Raw genomic sequence first — 17,106 nt, 5'->3', positions numbered from 1 at the left:
CTCATATTACATAAATGAATAAATTGACATTCTGGTATGTAAACCAATATTTTGTAACATTAATTAGTGAATTAGTTTTTTTTAAGCCTGACCAATTCTAGGTGGCAAAGACTGGGTGCTAAAACTGAATTTCTGGAAGAATCGGTTGATGACTGACCTAGACTGTGTTTGATAAAGAATCAGGCAGCCAGTCTCTCTCATAACATTTCTATCTCTATTGCTTTTTAATTTCAATAAGTATAATATAGGAATATATACACTTATAGGAACATATATTCCTACAGTATAATGTAGGAAGTGCCAGGGATAATTTAAAAACCTGTTAAGAAAAGTACCTAAGCATAGTGAGAACTCATAATCAGTTGTTAAAGGAATGAAATAATAAGCTTAAATAGACTCATTCTCTAAATCAAGTTGCTGAGTTGCAGAGTGTCAAGAGCCAAAGAAACAGCAAATATCCTCAAAAAAAAGTATATGTATGTATATTAAAACATAAATACATACCTGTACTCAAGCCAATACCAGAGCCACGGTGAGAAGCAGACATTATCATGGTAAGAGGCCACCTATAAAGAAACACACAATTTAAAAAGGAAAAGATGACACCATAGTGGGGAGCCCATTTTGACAAAACAGAATATACTTCTGACACAATCACTATTTTAAAAAAACAAACAGCTTTCACACTCTTATGTTTCCACTTTCTAGTTTGGAAATTTTTAAAACGATATATATAAGAACTGTTACTCCCTTTTGCCAGACTGCTTCACTGACAGAACTGAGAAGAGGAACCACTTGTAATTCAAAAGACTCCTTGTTAAAACTGATTAATTCAGATTTAACAAAATAAATATAAAAGGTGGGAGAAGACCATATAACCAAGGACAAATATAGAACAATGGCACAAATTGGTGAAAAGAATAAGGAGACTAAAACCCAGAATGAGCTAGGCTTTCAAATATGTCAAGTCCACCAAAAAGGGGCTTTAAAAAGTGTATTTAGAGAAAGAAAGCCTCCTAAGTGGGATGGACACTTTTATGCTAATAAAATTTTTATGCTAATAAATAAAATTTAAAATTTTATGCTAATAAATAACAGAGAGTATAAAGTGGATTGTTCAACTATTACATTTGTCAAAGAAAATGATTATCAGATTGAAAGAGTCAAAACAAATACTGATTTGAGTCAAAGGGCCAAGCTCTTGATCTTGAGGCTTGCTCATGTGAAGCTTAAGTGTGTAGCAGAGAAGCTTAGCCTACCTATAGGCATGCCTAATAGTTATTTCCAGAGGACCTCTTTTGTGCTCAGATGTAGCTTCTCTCTAAGTCCAGCTCTACAAGTGAAATCATTGCCCTCCCCACTACATAGGACATGACATAAGGTGTGAAAGTCTTTCTGGTGTCATGCGAGATGACTCCCAGGGATGAGCCTGGCCCTGGCAAAGTGGGATCAACAATGCCATCCTGACCAAAAAGGGAGGTTTCCAGAAACCTACAACTTCCAGTCAGTGCCTGGATTGGATAAGTCCTGAAATGCAGAGGGTCCAGCGTCTCCAGAGTATCAACTAGTTCCATCCCCCATCCCATATTATTGACAGCCCCTTCCAACATAAAAAAGTTAGAATGGGCATAGTCCAAATACCCATAAAGAGTAGGAAAGAAGAGAGGGAGCCAAGATGGCAGCTTAGTGAGGTGTGGGATTTAGTTCGTTCTCCAGAGCAGCTAGTAAATAGATAAGAACAGTACAGAACAACTGATGGGGCCAATCAGTGACCAGACACACAGTGTCCACCAGTTTGAACATGCTGGACTATGCATAGATTTCTCAGCAGAAATCATGGAGATGAGAAGATAGTGGGATGATATATTTAGGTTACTAAAAGAGAAAAACTGCCAGCCAAGAATTCTATACCCAGCAAAAGTCTCCTTCAAAAAGGAGGGGGAAATTAAAACATTTTCAGGCAAAATAATCACTGAGAGAATTTGTGACCAAGAGACCAACTCTGCAAGAAATACTAAAGGGAGCACTAGAGACAGACAGGAAAAGATAGGAGAGAAAGGTGTGGAGAAGAGTGTAGAAGTGAAGACTATCAGTGAAGGTGAAAAGAAGAAAAATTAGATATGACATAAAAAATCCAAAAGGCAAAATGGTAGAAGAAAGTACTACCTGTACAGTAATAACACTAAATGTTAATGGATTAAATGCCCCGATCAAAAGACACAGACTGGCAGAACGGATTAAAAAACAGGACAAGTTCATATGCTGTCTATAGGAGACACACTTTAGACCCAAGAATAAACAACATAGGTTGAAAGTGAAAGGTTGGAAAAAGATATTTCATGCAAACAACAATCAGAAATGAGCAGGCGTAGCTATACTATTATCCAACAAATTAGACTTCAAATGTAAAACAATTAAAAGAGACAAAGGACACTATGTATTCATAAAAGGAACAATTCAACAAGAAGACATAAAAATCATAAATATTTATGCACCAAGCCAAAGTGCTCCAAAATACATGAGGCAAACCCTGAAAAGAGAAATAGACACATCTACTATAATAGTTGGAGACTTCAATTTCTTGCTCTCATCAATGGACAGAACATCTAGACAGAGGATCAATAAAGAAACAGAGAATTTGAATACTAAAATAAATGAGCTAGACTTTAAATAGACAGTATAGAACATTACACCCCACAACAGCAGGATACACCTTTTTCTCAAGGATCAACCATATGCTGGGTCACAAAGCAAGTCTCAATAAATTTTTAAAAGACTGAAATCACACAAAACGCTTTCTCAGATCATAAAGGATGAAGTTGGAAATCAATAATGGGCAGAGGGCAAGAAAATTCACAAATATATGGAGGCTCAACAACATACTCTTAAACAACCAGTGGGTCAAGAAAGAAATTACAAGAGAAATCAGTAAATATCTGGAGGCAAATGAAAATGAAAATACAACATAGAATTTATGGGATGCAGCAAAGGCAGTGCTAAGAGGGAAATTTATTGCCTTAAATGCCTATATCAAAAAAGAAGAAATAGCAAAAATCGAGGAATTAACTGTTCACTTGGAAGAACTAGAGAACGAACAGCTAACTAACACCAAAGCAAGCAAAAGGAAAGAAATAACGAAGATTAGAGCAGAAATAAATGAAACTGAGAACATGAAAACAATTGAGAAAATCAACAAAACCAGAAGTTGGTTCTATGAGAAAACCAATAAGATAGATGGACCCTTAGCAAGGTTGACAAAAAGAAGAAGCGAGAGGATGCAAATAAATAAAATCAGAAATGGAAGAGGAGACATAACCACCAACCCCGCAGAAATAAAGGAGGCAATGAGAGGATACTATGAACAATTCTGTGCTAATAAATTAGACACTGTAGATGAAATGGACAACAACAACCAACACTGACTGAAGAAGAAACAGACAATCTCAACAAACCAATCACAAGTAAAAAAATTGAATTAGTCATTAAGAATTTCCTTTAAAAAAAGTCCAGGACCACCTGACTTCACATGTGAATTCCACCAAACATTCAAGAAAGAATTAGTACCAATCCTGCTCAAACTCTCAAAAAAACTGAAGAGTTGGGAAAGGCTACCTAACTCATTCTCTGAAGCCAACATCACCCTCATATCAAAGTCAGACAAAGACACTACAAGAAAAGAAAATTACAGACCAATCTCTCTAATGAATATAGATGCAAAAATCCTCAACAAAATTCTTGCAAATCAAATCCAGCACCACATTAAAAGAATTCTACACCATGACCAAGTAGGAAAGCAGGATTCATCCCAGGTATGCAAGGGCGGCTCAACATAAGACAATCAATTAATATAATATACCATATCAACAAATCAAAGTAGAAAAACCGCATGATCAACTCCATTGATGCAGAAAAGGCATTTGACAAAATTCAACATCCTTTCTTACTGAAAACACTTCAAAGGATAGGAATAGAAAAGAACTTCCTCAAGTGATAAAGGGAATATATGAAAACCCACAGCTAACATCATCTTCAATGGGGAAAAACTGAAAACTCTCCACCTAAGATCAGGAAGAAGATAAAGACGTCCACTATCACCACTGTTATTCAACTTTGTGTTGGAAGTTCTAGCCAGAGCAATTAGACAAGAAAAAGAAATACAAGCCATTAAACTGGAAAGGAAGAAGTAAAACTCTGTTGGCGATGATATGACACTGTATGTTAAAAACCCTGAAAAATCCACAGCAAAACTACTAGAGCTAATAAATGAGTACAGCAAAGTGGCACGTTATAAGAGCGACACTCAAAAATCTGTAGTGTTTCTATATAGTAGTAATGAATATTTTGATGGGGAAATCAAGAAAAAAATTCCATTTACAATAGGAAACAAAATAATAAAATATTTAGGAGTAAATTTAACTAAGGATATAAAAGACCTATACAAAGAAAACTGCAGGATCTTGCAAAAAGAAATCACAGACGACCTAAATAAATGGAAGGGCATACCATGTTCATGGACTGGAAGACTAAATATAGTTAAGATGTCAATTCTACCTAAATTGATTTATAGATTCAATGCAATACTAATTAAAATTCCAAAAACTTACTTTTCAGAAAAAGAAAAACCAATAACCAAATTTATCTGGAAGGGCAGGGTACCCGAATAGCTAAAAATATCCTGAGAAAGAAAAATGAAGTCAGAGGACTCGCACTACCTGACTTTAAGGCATATTATGAAGCTAAAGTAATCAAAACAGCATGGTACTGGCATAAAGATAGATACACTGTCCAATGAAATCGAACAGAGTGTTCAGATATAGAACCTTTCATCTATGGACAATTGATCTTTGATAAGGCAGTCAAGCCAGCTCACCTGGGACAGAACAGTCTCTTCAATAAATGGTACCTAGAGAACTGGATATTCACATGCAAAAGAATGATAGAGGATCCATATCTCATACCCTATACAAAAATTAACTCAAAATGGATCAAAGACCTAAATATTAGATATAAGACTATAAAACTTTTAGAAGAAAATGTAGGAAAATTGTTGCAGTTGTTTACTGTGGCAAGGCTCAAAGTACCAAGAAATGAAATGAAAAGAAAGACTGGGATCAGGGGTCCTGCAGACATCCATTAACAGGCAAGTTTATTGTCAGATAGCAACAGGGTATATATGGCTACAGACATGTGACTAGGAACAATTATGCAATGTAGAAAGCAGGCTTCCTGGTGGCACAGTTTGTTTGCTATTTTGAAATAGATAGAAAGAACACCCAGCTATGTTCCGGGTCATTCTCTTCCTCTCAAGCTATCAAAGTAAGCAGTTCTAATCTAGGGCTGCAACCACAGCACTCCTCCTCCTAGAAGCCGCCACAGCATTTCTAGGTCATGGTTAACATTAACTCCTGCAGTAAACATCTTATAAATCTTACAATAGGAGGCAGTTTCCTAGATCTTACACCCAAAGCACAAGTACTGAAGAAAGAAATAGATAAATGGGACCTCCTGAAAATTAAACACTTTGTGCATCAAAGAGCTTTGTCACGAAAGTAAAAAGAAAGTAAAAGCGTACACAATGGGAGACAATATTTGGAAATGATATATCAGATAAGGGTCTAATATCCAGAATATATAAAGAGATTGCTCAACTCAACAACAAAAAGACAAATAACCCAAATACAAAATGGGCAAAAGACAACAGACACTTCTCAGAAGAGGAAATACAAATGGCAAAAAGGCACATGAAAAGATGCGCAACTTCCCTGGCTATTAGGGAAATGCAAAGCAAAACCACAATGAGATATCTCACACCCACAAGTATGGCCATTATCAATAAAACAGAAAATGACAAGTGCTGGAGAGGATGTGGAGAAAAGAGGCACACTTATCCACTGTTGAAGGAAATGTCTAATGGTACAACTGCTGTGGAAGGCAGTTTGGAGGTTCCTCTCAGGAAGCTAAGTATAGAATTACTATATGATTCAGCAATACCATTGCTAACTAGGTATCTACTCAGAGGACATGAGGGCAAGAACACAAACAGACATTTGCACACCAATGTTTATAGCACCATTATTTACAACTGCCAAGAGATGGAAACAGCCCAAATGTCCATCAACAGATGAGTGGCTAAGCAAGCTGTGGTATATACATACGATGGAATATTATGCAGCTGTAAGACAGAATAAAGTTATAAAGTATGTAACAACATGGATGGACCTTGAGGACATTATGCTGTGTGAGATTAGCCAGAAACAAAAGGACAAATACTGTATGGTCTCACTGATATGAACTAACATTAATGAATGAACTTGGAGAATTTCAGTGAAGAACAGAGACCATCAAGAGATAGAAATATGGTAGATACTGGGTAACAAGAGGTGAAGGGACACAGATTGTGCAACAGGATTGCTTGTAAAAATTCAGAAATGGATAGCACAATACTACCTAACTGTAATACAATAATGTTAGTACACTGAATGAAGCTGAATGTGAGAATGATGGAGGGAGAGGGGCTGGGGCCACGAATGAAATCAGGAGGAAAGATAGACAATAAAGACTGAGATGGTATAATCTAGGAATACCTAGAGTGTACAATGATAGTGACTAAATGTACAAATTAAAAAATGTTTTTACATGAGGAAGAACGAAGGAATGTCAATATTGCAGGCTGCTGAAAATAGATGGTAATTCATATTTTAAAACTTTAACTTACGTGTGAGACTAAAGCAAAAAATGCTTATATGGAACAAAATTTGTATTCTGACTAGTGCATCTTCTAATATAATTGAACACTGTAAGGACATGGAACCTTGAGTAGGGCATGAGATTTTGTAGGTTTGTGCAGAATGATGCCCTGATAAATTCCAGAGTGATTTGAACAGTTAATAAAAAAGTATCTGCAATGTCCCCTTGGGAGAATGGTGAGAAAGAGGCCTTCCCCATTTGGAGAAGGCCTGATATTCTCGCAAACAGTGAGAACAACAAAATCAATAGGCCAGACCCTCAATCTTGGGGTTTGTTCAAATGAAACTCATCCCTGCAAAGGATAGATTAAGCCTGCTTAAAATCAGGCCTAAGATTCATTCCCAGAGAATCTCTTTTTTGCTCAAATATGGCCTATCTCTCAGCCAACACGGCAAGCAAACTCACTGCCCTCTCCCTCTCTATGTGGGACATGATTCCCAGGGGTGTAAACCTCCCTGGCAACACGGGACAGAAATCCTAGAATGAGTTAGGACTCAGCATCAAGGGATTAAGAAAACCTTCTCAACAAAAGCGGGAAAAGAGAAATGAGACAAATAAAGTGTCAGTGGCTGAGAGATTTCAAATACAGTCGAGAGGTTATCCTTATGCATTATATAGATAAACCCTTTTTAGTTTAAGGTGTATTTGAGTGGCTAAAGGGAAGTGCCTGAAGCTGGAAAGCTGTGTTCCAGTAGCCATGTTTCTTGAAGATGACTGTATAATGACATAGCTTTCACAAAGTGACTGTGGGATTGTGAAAACCTTGTTCTGATGCTCCTTTTATCTATGGTATGGACAGATGAGTAAAAGATGTGTATTGAAAATAAATAAATAATAGGGGTGACAAATGTTAACATAAATTGGGTAGAGGGAAATACTAATGGTCAATGAGAGGGAGAAGTAAGGGGTATCATACGTATGAGTTTTTTCTTTTTTCTTTTTATTTCTTTTTCTGAAGTGATGTAAATATTCTGAGAAATGATCATAGTGACAAATATACAACTATGTGATGATATCGTTAGCCACTGACTGCACACAAAGTATGGAAGTTCATACATTAAGAATATTCGTTTACTGATTATATATGTAGAATGGAATGATCAAAATGGGAATGTTTACGTTTATTTGGTGTCTTCCTGTATTAAAAAAAAATTTGTGTTGTATGTGGATTGATTTTATTAATTAAAAAAAGATACAGTACAAATATTAAAAAAAAAAAGGAGTGGGAGAAAGAGCAAAGGTGATGCTAGAATTATACACAGAAGGTAGGGTTTAATAAATCAGTATGATTGCCACATCATTATATTGACACTTCTTTTAGTCTCCAGTATTTTAGAGCAGCTAGAAGTACAAACCCAAAACTGTGGAACTGTAACCCATATATCAAACTCTGAAATCTGTTTTACAACCAAATTGTTGCAATGGGCTTTGAAATTTATTGTTTTGTATTTATGTTATTTTCCACACACAACAAAAAGTCAATTGTGATGATAAATGCACTACTATATGATGGAAAACAAAAAAAGAAAAATAAAGCTCCCTTTCAATGTAAAAAAAGGAAAAAAAAAGATTGTAAAGAGTCAGGGGGAAGGAACTGTGTAGAAGTGGACAGAAATTCTGCTTAAGGGGAGCAACTGCTGATTATTCTAGCCATTGTTGACCATTTAGGGAAGCAGGACCAAATAGAATTTTTCAAAAATTAAAAAGATAACTATCTTACAAATCTATAGTGAATGCATATCAAAGATTAATTTAGTTCATTAATAAGAAATCAGCAGAATGATAAAACTGCTTCAAAGGAGAAAATAAGAGGCTGATATATACTCAATAGAACAAAGAATACTGAAATAAGATTGTTAGTTACAAAATTGGTTAATACTCCACATGGCAATATCATCTTCGGAATTATGTGTTCTACTGAACAAAAATAATTTTCAACCAATCAATCTTCTACAAGTTAACATCTAACTTTTCAAATTCTGGCCCTAATCTATAGTAAACAGTAAGTCAAATAATATTGCATCCCTAGAGTCTGGTATTCTAGATTGTCTATGGCCTAAACCTTAGGCAGACTAATAAGACAATGTTCTGGTACAAGTAAATGAGCACGCAGTAACATTTTTGTCTCACTTCCAAGGTTTAGATAATTTTTTCTTAATCAAGTATGCCAGAACTTCCATTTTGAAAAGGAAACTGAAAATCAGGATTTATGTCTAAAATGTTTTCCATTAATAAATATAGGCTAAATAAAACAAATAAACAAACAATTATATAGCTCAGCTACAGACTTTAATTACACTTATAATAAGTAAATACGGAATACTGATTTAAGCAAAATTATGATACAACTATATTAGGAAGATAAGGGAAGTATGTATGTGTGCTCTGTTGGAAGAAAGAGCTAAATTCATATCTTCCATTGTAGAAAATAAACAGTCAATATAAAAATGTTGAAGAATCATGAAATAGCAGTATAAGCATGTTATTTAGAAATATGGAAGGAAATATAATAAGGAACAGCTGAAATAGTTGAAAGTAATTACCGCCAGAAAATTACCTCCACCCAGGGTAGAGAACGTTATTTTATAGGATAAACATTTTTTTTAAAACCTAGGTACATAATTACTATGACAACTATATTACTATATATATATATATATATATACACACGAAAGGAAAAAGACCAGGAAAATTGTAAGAACTGAGGATAATTAGCTAAGAAAATAAAAAGACTGCAGAGAGAGAAGCATAAAAGAATGTCCTCTGATATTTAAAGGGCTGTCATTAAAAAAGTGAGCTTAACATTTGTTTTATATGGTTCAAAGCCCTAGAGGGCACTGCTTAAGACCAATGAGGCTGACAAATTAAATTTTTAAGAACTTCTTCAACTAAGATTTTTTAAAAATTTCCTAACATCCTTTTGAATGACTCTTGTTACACAGCATTTTATTCTTCCCCTGATAAACTTTTGCTCTGATACTAAATTTACTAAGACTTAAAACAGTATTATCATAAATTACTCTCTTAACAGTTTACTGTTCATGTCTCTAAAAGTTAGTAGTAGAGAATATGATTACAAATATCTCTGACATCTTTCCCTGATACGTCACTCTGGAAACTGTCCTATGTTCCAGCTGTCTCTTTTTTCCACAGTATGTCTACAGTTTCATTACTGGAAAAGCAAAAATGTAGTGTAAGACTCACCCTACCTGCCTACTACCATTCTTCATGCCATCTATGAAAAAAAGCTAGAGCTTTAAATATAGATTCAGAATTAATATGGGAAGTTCTTCATCATTAAAATCCTCCCCACCCAAAAACAGAATCCTCCCCCAAATGTTTTATCTTTTTTTTAAAAAAAAAGTTTCTTCATAAAGTATAAGAATTAAGACAGTTATTAGCCTCCTGATTTAGTAGAATGCCCAATTTCTGCAATCAGAATTATCTCTGGAATGTGGCTTGGAAAAAATCTGAAGGGTTGTAGCATTTGTGGAGGTGGTTAAAAAACGGCCAATCTCCCAGGCAGGAACCCAAGTAAGGAGGGTAGCAGAGCTCAAGATGCTTTGCTGGGTCAGCCAGAAAGACACAGATCTACAGGGACTTTCTTAGAACCACCAGCAATAATAGCTATTTTGCTATTTCTGATGATAAAAAGATATGGACGTGGCTGAAAGAGTTCAAAAAGAGTCAAGAGGCTACTGTGGAGGTGAATCTAACCAAGCTTCAGTTAGATACTGTTACCTATCATAACTTACCAAACCCTAAACAAATCCATTCCTGTCAATCCTACCTAGGACATTATATAAGATTCTACAAAGGTTCCACACACTAGTGTAACTTTTCAGAAGCCTACAACCTCCAGATGGGTCCCCGGACCAGATAAGTCCTGAAATGTAGAGGGACCAGCCTCTCTAGAACATCAACTAGTTCCATACCCCTATTCCATATTACAGACAGCCCCTTCCAACATGAAGAAATTAAAATGGGCATAGACCAAACACCCATAAAGAGTGGGAGAGACATCAAAGGTGATGGTAGGATTATACAGAGAAGGTTGGGTTTAACAAATGAGCATGAGTGCTGAATCATTACATTTTAAATATTTGTCTCCAGTACCTTAGAGAAGCTAGAAATAAAAACGTCAAACTGTGGAATTATAACCCATACTCTGAAATATGTTTTACAACTAATTGTTGCAATATACTTTGAAATTTATTGCTTTTTTGTATATGTATTAATTTTTCACAAAAAAGAAAAAAAAAGAGAAGTATAAGAGAAGATAGGATTTAACAAATGCATATGACTGCTGAATCATTATACAGATTTCTTTTGGTCTCTAGTGTCTTAGAGCAGCAAGAAGAAAAAAGCGAAAAATAGTGGAACCGTAACCTATATCAAACTTTAAAATCTGTTCTATAACTACTTGTTAAAACATACTTGGAAATTTATTGCTTTTTTGTATATATGTTATTTTTCACAGTTAAAAAAAAATAGGAATGAGGGCTAGACAGGGTAAATACAAGAAGCCCAGAATATCTTGAGTGAGAAATTAATGAAGTACTAAAAAAAAAAAAAAAAAAAAAATGTTGATATGTCAAAGGACACAGGAGCCAGCTATCTTGAAGAAATCCCACTGACCAAGGCTGGGACAATCTGAACAACAAAATAAATAATAAGAGTAAGAGTATAACCCTATGAGCAAAATAAGAATCCTTGAATCCACATTAATTGATAAATAAATGAATAAATAATGAAAAGAAAGCTTTACCCTATATAAAATATAAATCTAAAAGGTATGACAGAATCAGAAAATCAGAATTTGACAAACATTATGGTAATAATGGACAGAGATGAATATCATCAACAGATGCTGGTAGACGAAAAGTTTAATGAGAAATGTAATATTTATAGCCTCAAAGTACCCCCCCAAAACACATACTAATTAGCAACTGTAACAGCTTTTGAACTAGCTTCACAGTACAAAAACCTGATAGATACATCTTAACCAAGTGATAAAGTTAATATCACCAACAATAAGATAAATCATCATGCGCCTCTTCAAATGATGCACTGAAAAGAACTAGTGCTTTAAGGGTTCTATCACTCAAAATGCATACATCACAAGAAAAAACTGGACAAACCCAAACTGAGAAACATTCTAAAAATCCCAAGCAAAAGACTGAAACGTAGTTCCACACCTGAAGGAGATTAAAGAGACATGATAACTAAATGCAGTACAACACCTTAGGTTGGGTTCTGGACCTATAATGAACATCATTGGGACAAATGGCAAAATATGAATGGAATCTGAGGCTTAGAGGATAATACTGGATCAATGTTAATTTTTTAATTATGATAATTATACTGTGGAGTGTGTCTTTATATTTAGGAAACATACATGCAAGTATTAAGGAATCATGATTCATAGAATAATGGCCCCCCCCAAAAGATGCCCATGTTCTAAACACCACATGTCAAGGGGAATTAAAGTTGCAGATGAAATTAAGGTTGCTAATCAGCTGACCATGAGAAAGGGAGTCTATCCTGAATTATCAAGGTGGACACAATGTAATCATAAGGGTTCTTAAAAGTGGAAAATGGAGGCAAAAGAAGACATTTAGAGGGAGATATGACAATGGAAAAAGGACAAATGATGTGATTTAAAAAGGCCTCCATCTGCCACTATTGGCTATCAAGATGGAGGAAGGGGGGCATGAGCCAAGGAATGTGGACAGCTTCTAGACAAAATTTAGAAAAGTCAAGATAACATGACAGAAAAAACCTACGTAGCCTTGAACAAATTGTTAATAGAAATATGGAACCCTCACACGTGGCTGATAGCCACGTAAAATGGTGCAGCCATCTTAGAAAACAGTATGGCAGTTCCTCAAAAGGCTAAAACATAAGAGTAACCATACAACCCAGCAATTCTACTTCTAGTATATACCCAAGAGAATTGAAAACACATAACCACTCAAAACTTGTACATGAAGATTCATAGCAGCATTATTCGTAATACCAAAAAGAAAATGGAAATGACCCAAATGTCTATCAATGGATGAATGGATTCAGAAAATGTGGTATATCCATACAATAGAATATTATTTAACCATAAAAAAAGAATAAAGTACTGATACAAGCTACAACATGAATGAACCTTAAAAACAATATGCTAAGTGAAAGAAGCCAGTCACAAAGGACGACATGTTATATGACTCCATTTTTATGAAATATCCAGAATAGAAAAATCTATAGAAGCAAAAAGTAGATAAGGATGGGGGAAATGAGCAGGGTGAGGAGATGGCTAATTGGCACACGTTTTTTTTTTTGGGTGTGGACAAATGTTCTAAAATTGATTCTGGTGACAGTTGTACAACTCTGTGACTACGCTAAAAGTTACTGATTTGTATGTACACTTTAAATGGGTAAAGTTTAACAAATGAGTATGAGTACTGAATCATTATACTGATATTTCTTCTAACTGCCTGTACCTTAGAGCAGCTAGAAATAAAAACATAAAATTGTGGAATAGTAACCCATACTGAATTCTGAAATCTGTTCTACAACTAAATGTTGCAATGTACTTTGAAATCTATTGCTTTTATGTATATATATATATGTTATTTAAAGAGGAGGAGGGCAGTGCAATGGTGGCTCAGTGGCAGAATTCTCACCTGCCATGCCAGAGATTGAGGTTTGATTCCCAGAGCCTGCTCAAACCAAAAAAAATAATAATAAAATAAAAAATAAAGAGAAGGAGGAGTATAACAGAGAAGACAGAGAATTTAACAAATGGTGTGTCTGTTGAATCATTACACTGATATTTCTGTCGGACTCAAGTGTCTTGAAGCAGCTAGAAGAAAAAAAAAAAAGTGACCCATACCAAACTTCAAAATCTGTTCCATAACTGCTTGTTAAAATGTACTTGGAAATTTATTGCTTTTTTTTTGTATATGTTATATTTCACAATAAAAAAAGTTAAAAATTAAAAAAAAAAGCATATGGCCCCACATTGCCTATTGCCTCTGACCTCCTTCACCTCTTTGTGAGACTTTCCAAATGTCCTCTGACATGGTCTCAATAAATTTTCTGCCTGCTCAAAAACAAAATAAAATAAAGTTGCTAATAAAAAAAAAAGAAATAAGGACAATTCTGCTAGTGAGAACTCAGAAGGAAGTAAGAGGCACGGTAAAGAAAACATATCAAGTTAGAAATATCTAAATCATTGGAAACAGGCTATGGGTAGAAATGTGGATGTTAAAGGTGCTGTTGTGAGGGCTTAGAAGGAAATGAGGAACATGTTACTACAAGGAAAGGGGATCCTTGTTATATAGTGGCAGAAAGCCATAAGAACTTGCAAATGATGATAGGACATTTAGTTAAGATTTCCAAGCAAATGTTGAAGATTCTTCTTCCTGTTTGTTAACAGTAAAATGTGAGAGGATAGACACCAGTTGAGGGAAGAACTGTTAAACAAAAAGGAACCAAGTCTTCATGATTTGGAAAATTCTCAGCTGTTCTAGATTTAAAAAGACATTAAAATTAAGAGATTCATTGCAAAGAGAAAGATGTTGAGGGTGTGACTGTACAATCTTTTGCTAAGACCTCAGAAAGATCAAAAGGTCAGAGTATTCAGTCACACAAAAGGATCTTTGAAGCTGTTAAGCATGTGACTTACAGACTCCTCAGTCATCTCAGCAGAAGCCAAACATAGAGATGGAATTATCTAGGAAAGATGTGCGGAAGAGCCTCTTTTCTAAAGGACAAGACATACACAGGAGATCCAAAAGGTTCTTGGGAATGTTATATTAGCAAAAACATTGCCAGCGTGGAATAAAGAGGACAAAATATACAAAGGCTGTTGTGGTGGTTTGGGGCTTAAGTACCCCAGAAAAACATGTTCTTAAACTTAATCCATTCTGTGGGTGTGAACCCATTATAAGTGGGGCCTTTTGATGAGGTATGGCCCAACTCAATCAGGATGGGCCTTAATCCTGTTACCGAAGCCCTTTATAAACAGAATGAAATTCAGACAGAAAGGGAAGTAAGAAACTGAAGGTCGACAAAACCCAGGAGAGATGGGAAAGGCTGCCAAGTGCACTGCCCTGTGACAGAGGAGCCAAGGGCTAAGGATCACCAGCAGCTAGCCCTAGAATGCCAATGTTCAGGAAGAAAGCATCACCTTGATGATGGCTTAAATAGGACTTTCCCTAGCCTCAAAACCATGAGCTAATAAATTCCCATTGTTTTAAGCTAACCCATTGCATGGTCTTTGCTTTAGCAACAAGGAAATTAAAACAGCTATAAAATACCCAAATTTCTATAGGCCAGAAAACTACTCAGATGTAAAAACACATACTAGTTTTCATGAAATAGGAAGGATAATCCTGAAAACAAAGCTGCAAGAGTCCCAGAGGATTAATCTCAGGACCTGGCTGGATTTCAAAATTGCTTGGGACCAGTGACTTCTTTCTTCCTCCATTTTATCACTTTTTGAATAGGTACTTCTATAACTACTACCCTATGCCTGTCCCACCATTTATATTTTGTTTCCTAAACTTCACAGGGTCACAGATGAAGAAAAATTGTGCCCCAGGAGGGATTATATCCAGAGCCTCATCCATATCTGATTTTGATGATGAGATTTGGGACTTTTAAGGTGATAAGATTTAGATGAGCTTTTAGACTGTAAGTTGATACTGTGATGGGTTGAGACTTTTGGGGACACTGGGATAGGACGAATGTATTTCGCACATGGGTGGACATGAATCTTTAGGGGTAAGAGGGTGAAATGTGGTAGGCAGAATAGTGGCTCCCCCAAAGACAGCTACAGTTTAATTTTCAAAACCTGTGAACCTGTTACATCACAAAAGGGACTTTGCAGACGACATTAAATTAAAGGACCGTTACATATAGAGAGAGATTTAGAGATATAGAGATTTTCCTGGATCAATAAACTGTGTCCTTAAAAGTGGAAGAGGGAGGCAGAGAAAGAGGTCAGAATGAAGCAGTGTGAGAAGGACTCTACTGTTGTTGGCTTTCGCGATGATTATACGGGACTGCAAGGAATGTGGGTGGCCTCTAAAAGTTGGAAAAGGCAAGGAACATTCTCCCCTGATACCTCCAGAAAGGAACAGCAATACCGTGATTTTAGACCAGTGAGAATGGTATTGGACTTCTAACCCACAGAACTATAAAATAATACATCTGAGTGGTGTGCTGGTTTGAAAGGAAGTATGCCCCCTTGAAAATCCATGTTTTAATCAAAATCCCATTTCATAAAGGTAGAATAATCCCTATTCAATACTGTATGTTTGAAACTATAATCAGATGATCTCCCTGGACGATGTGATTTAGTCAAGAGTGGTTGTTAAACTGGATTAGGTGACGACATGTCTTCACCCATTCGGGTGGGTCTTTATTAGTTTATTGGAGTCCTATAAAAGAGGGAACATTTTGGAGAATGTGAGATTCAGAGAGAGCAGAGAATGCTGCAGCATCACGAAGCAGAGAGTTCATCAGTCAGCGCTTGGAGATGAAGAAGGAAAATGCCTCCCGGGGAGCTTCATGAAACAGGAAGCCAGGAGAAGAAGCTAGCAGATGACGCCGTGTTTGCCACGTGCCCTTCCAGATGAGAGAAGAACCCTGACCGTGTTCACCTTGTGCCTTTCCAGATGAGAGAGAAACTCTGTGTTCGCTGTGTGCCTTTCCACTTGAGAGAGAAACCCTGAACTTCATCGGCCTTCTTGAACCAAGGTATCTTTCCCTGGATGCCTTAGATTGGACATTTCTATAGACCTGTTTTAATTGGGACATTTTCTTGGCCTTAGAACTGTAAATTCACCTTTTTAAAAGCCATTCCATTTCTGGTATATTGCATTTCAGCAGCTAGCAAACTAGAACAAGTGGTTTTAAGCCATTAAGTTTGTGATAACTTACTACGGCAGCAATAGAAAACTAATAAAGGAGTTATGGGACATGGTCTCTGTAATGTATTCTTCAATAGTTCAGAAATGTTAGCAACTGGGGATTTTGCATAAAGGTGTATGGGAACAATGTGTACTATTGCTGCAAATTTTATGTAAATATGAAGTTATTTCAAACCAATTTTTTTAATTAATGGGAAATATATTTTGATTTACCAGAACTTGACAAATGGTAATTCTTCAGAATTGATTACCTTTCTAAGACTAGAAGACAGAATTTAGCTATCTCTTTATAAAAAAAAAACCTGAGGCTATTTAACTCATGTTATGGCTCTCTTCCCTAAAGGGTTCCCTCACCTATAAATTGTAATCCAGTTGAGTAAAAGGGAGGGAAATATTAAGGAGGCTACGGGCCAACATTCAGAACTTTCAC

General features: G+C 35.8%; 1 protein-coding gene across 2 annotated transcripts in view; it reads right to left on the bottom strand.

Annotated features, from left to right (window-relative positions):
* SDHC (succinate dehydrogenase complex subunit C) overlaps positions 1–17,106 on the bottom strand; it is a 54,791-nt gene that overhangs the window by 23,769 nt on the left and 13,916 nt on the right. For both annotated transcript variants that reach the window (XM_077156690.1, XM_077156689.1), the window contains exon 4: positions 505–566. In XM_077156690.1, the coding sequence (XP_077012805.1) occupies positions 505–566 (62 nt within the window). The remainder of the gene's footprint in view (positions 1–504; positions 567–17,106) is intronic.

This window comes from Tamandua tetradactyla, chromosome 4 (assembly GCF_023851605.1).
Source record: "Tamandua tetradactyla isolate mTamTet1 chromosome 4, mTamTet1.pri, whole genome shotgun sequence".
NCBI classification, from domain to species: Eukaryota; Metazoa; Chordata; class Mammalia; order Pilosa; family Myrmecophagidae; genus Tamandua; species Tamandua tetradactyla.
The sequence above is the reverse complement of the archived record's forward strand: the minus strand, read 5'-3'. Positions and strand labels throughout refer to the sequence as shown.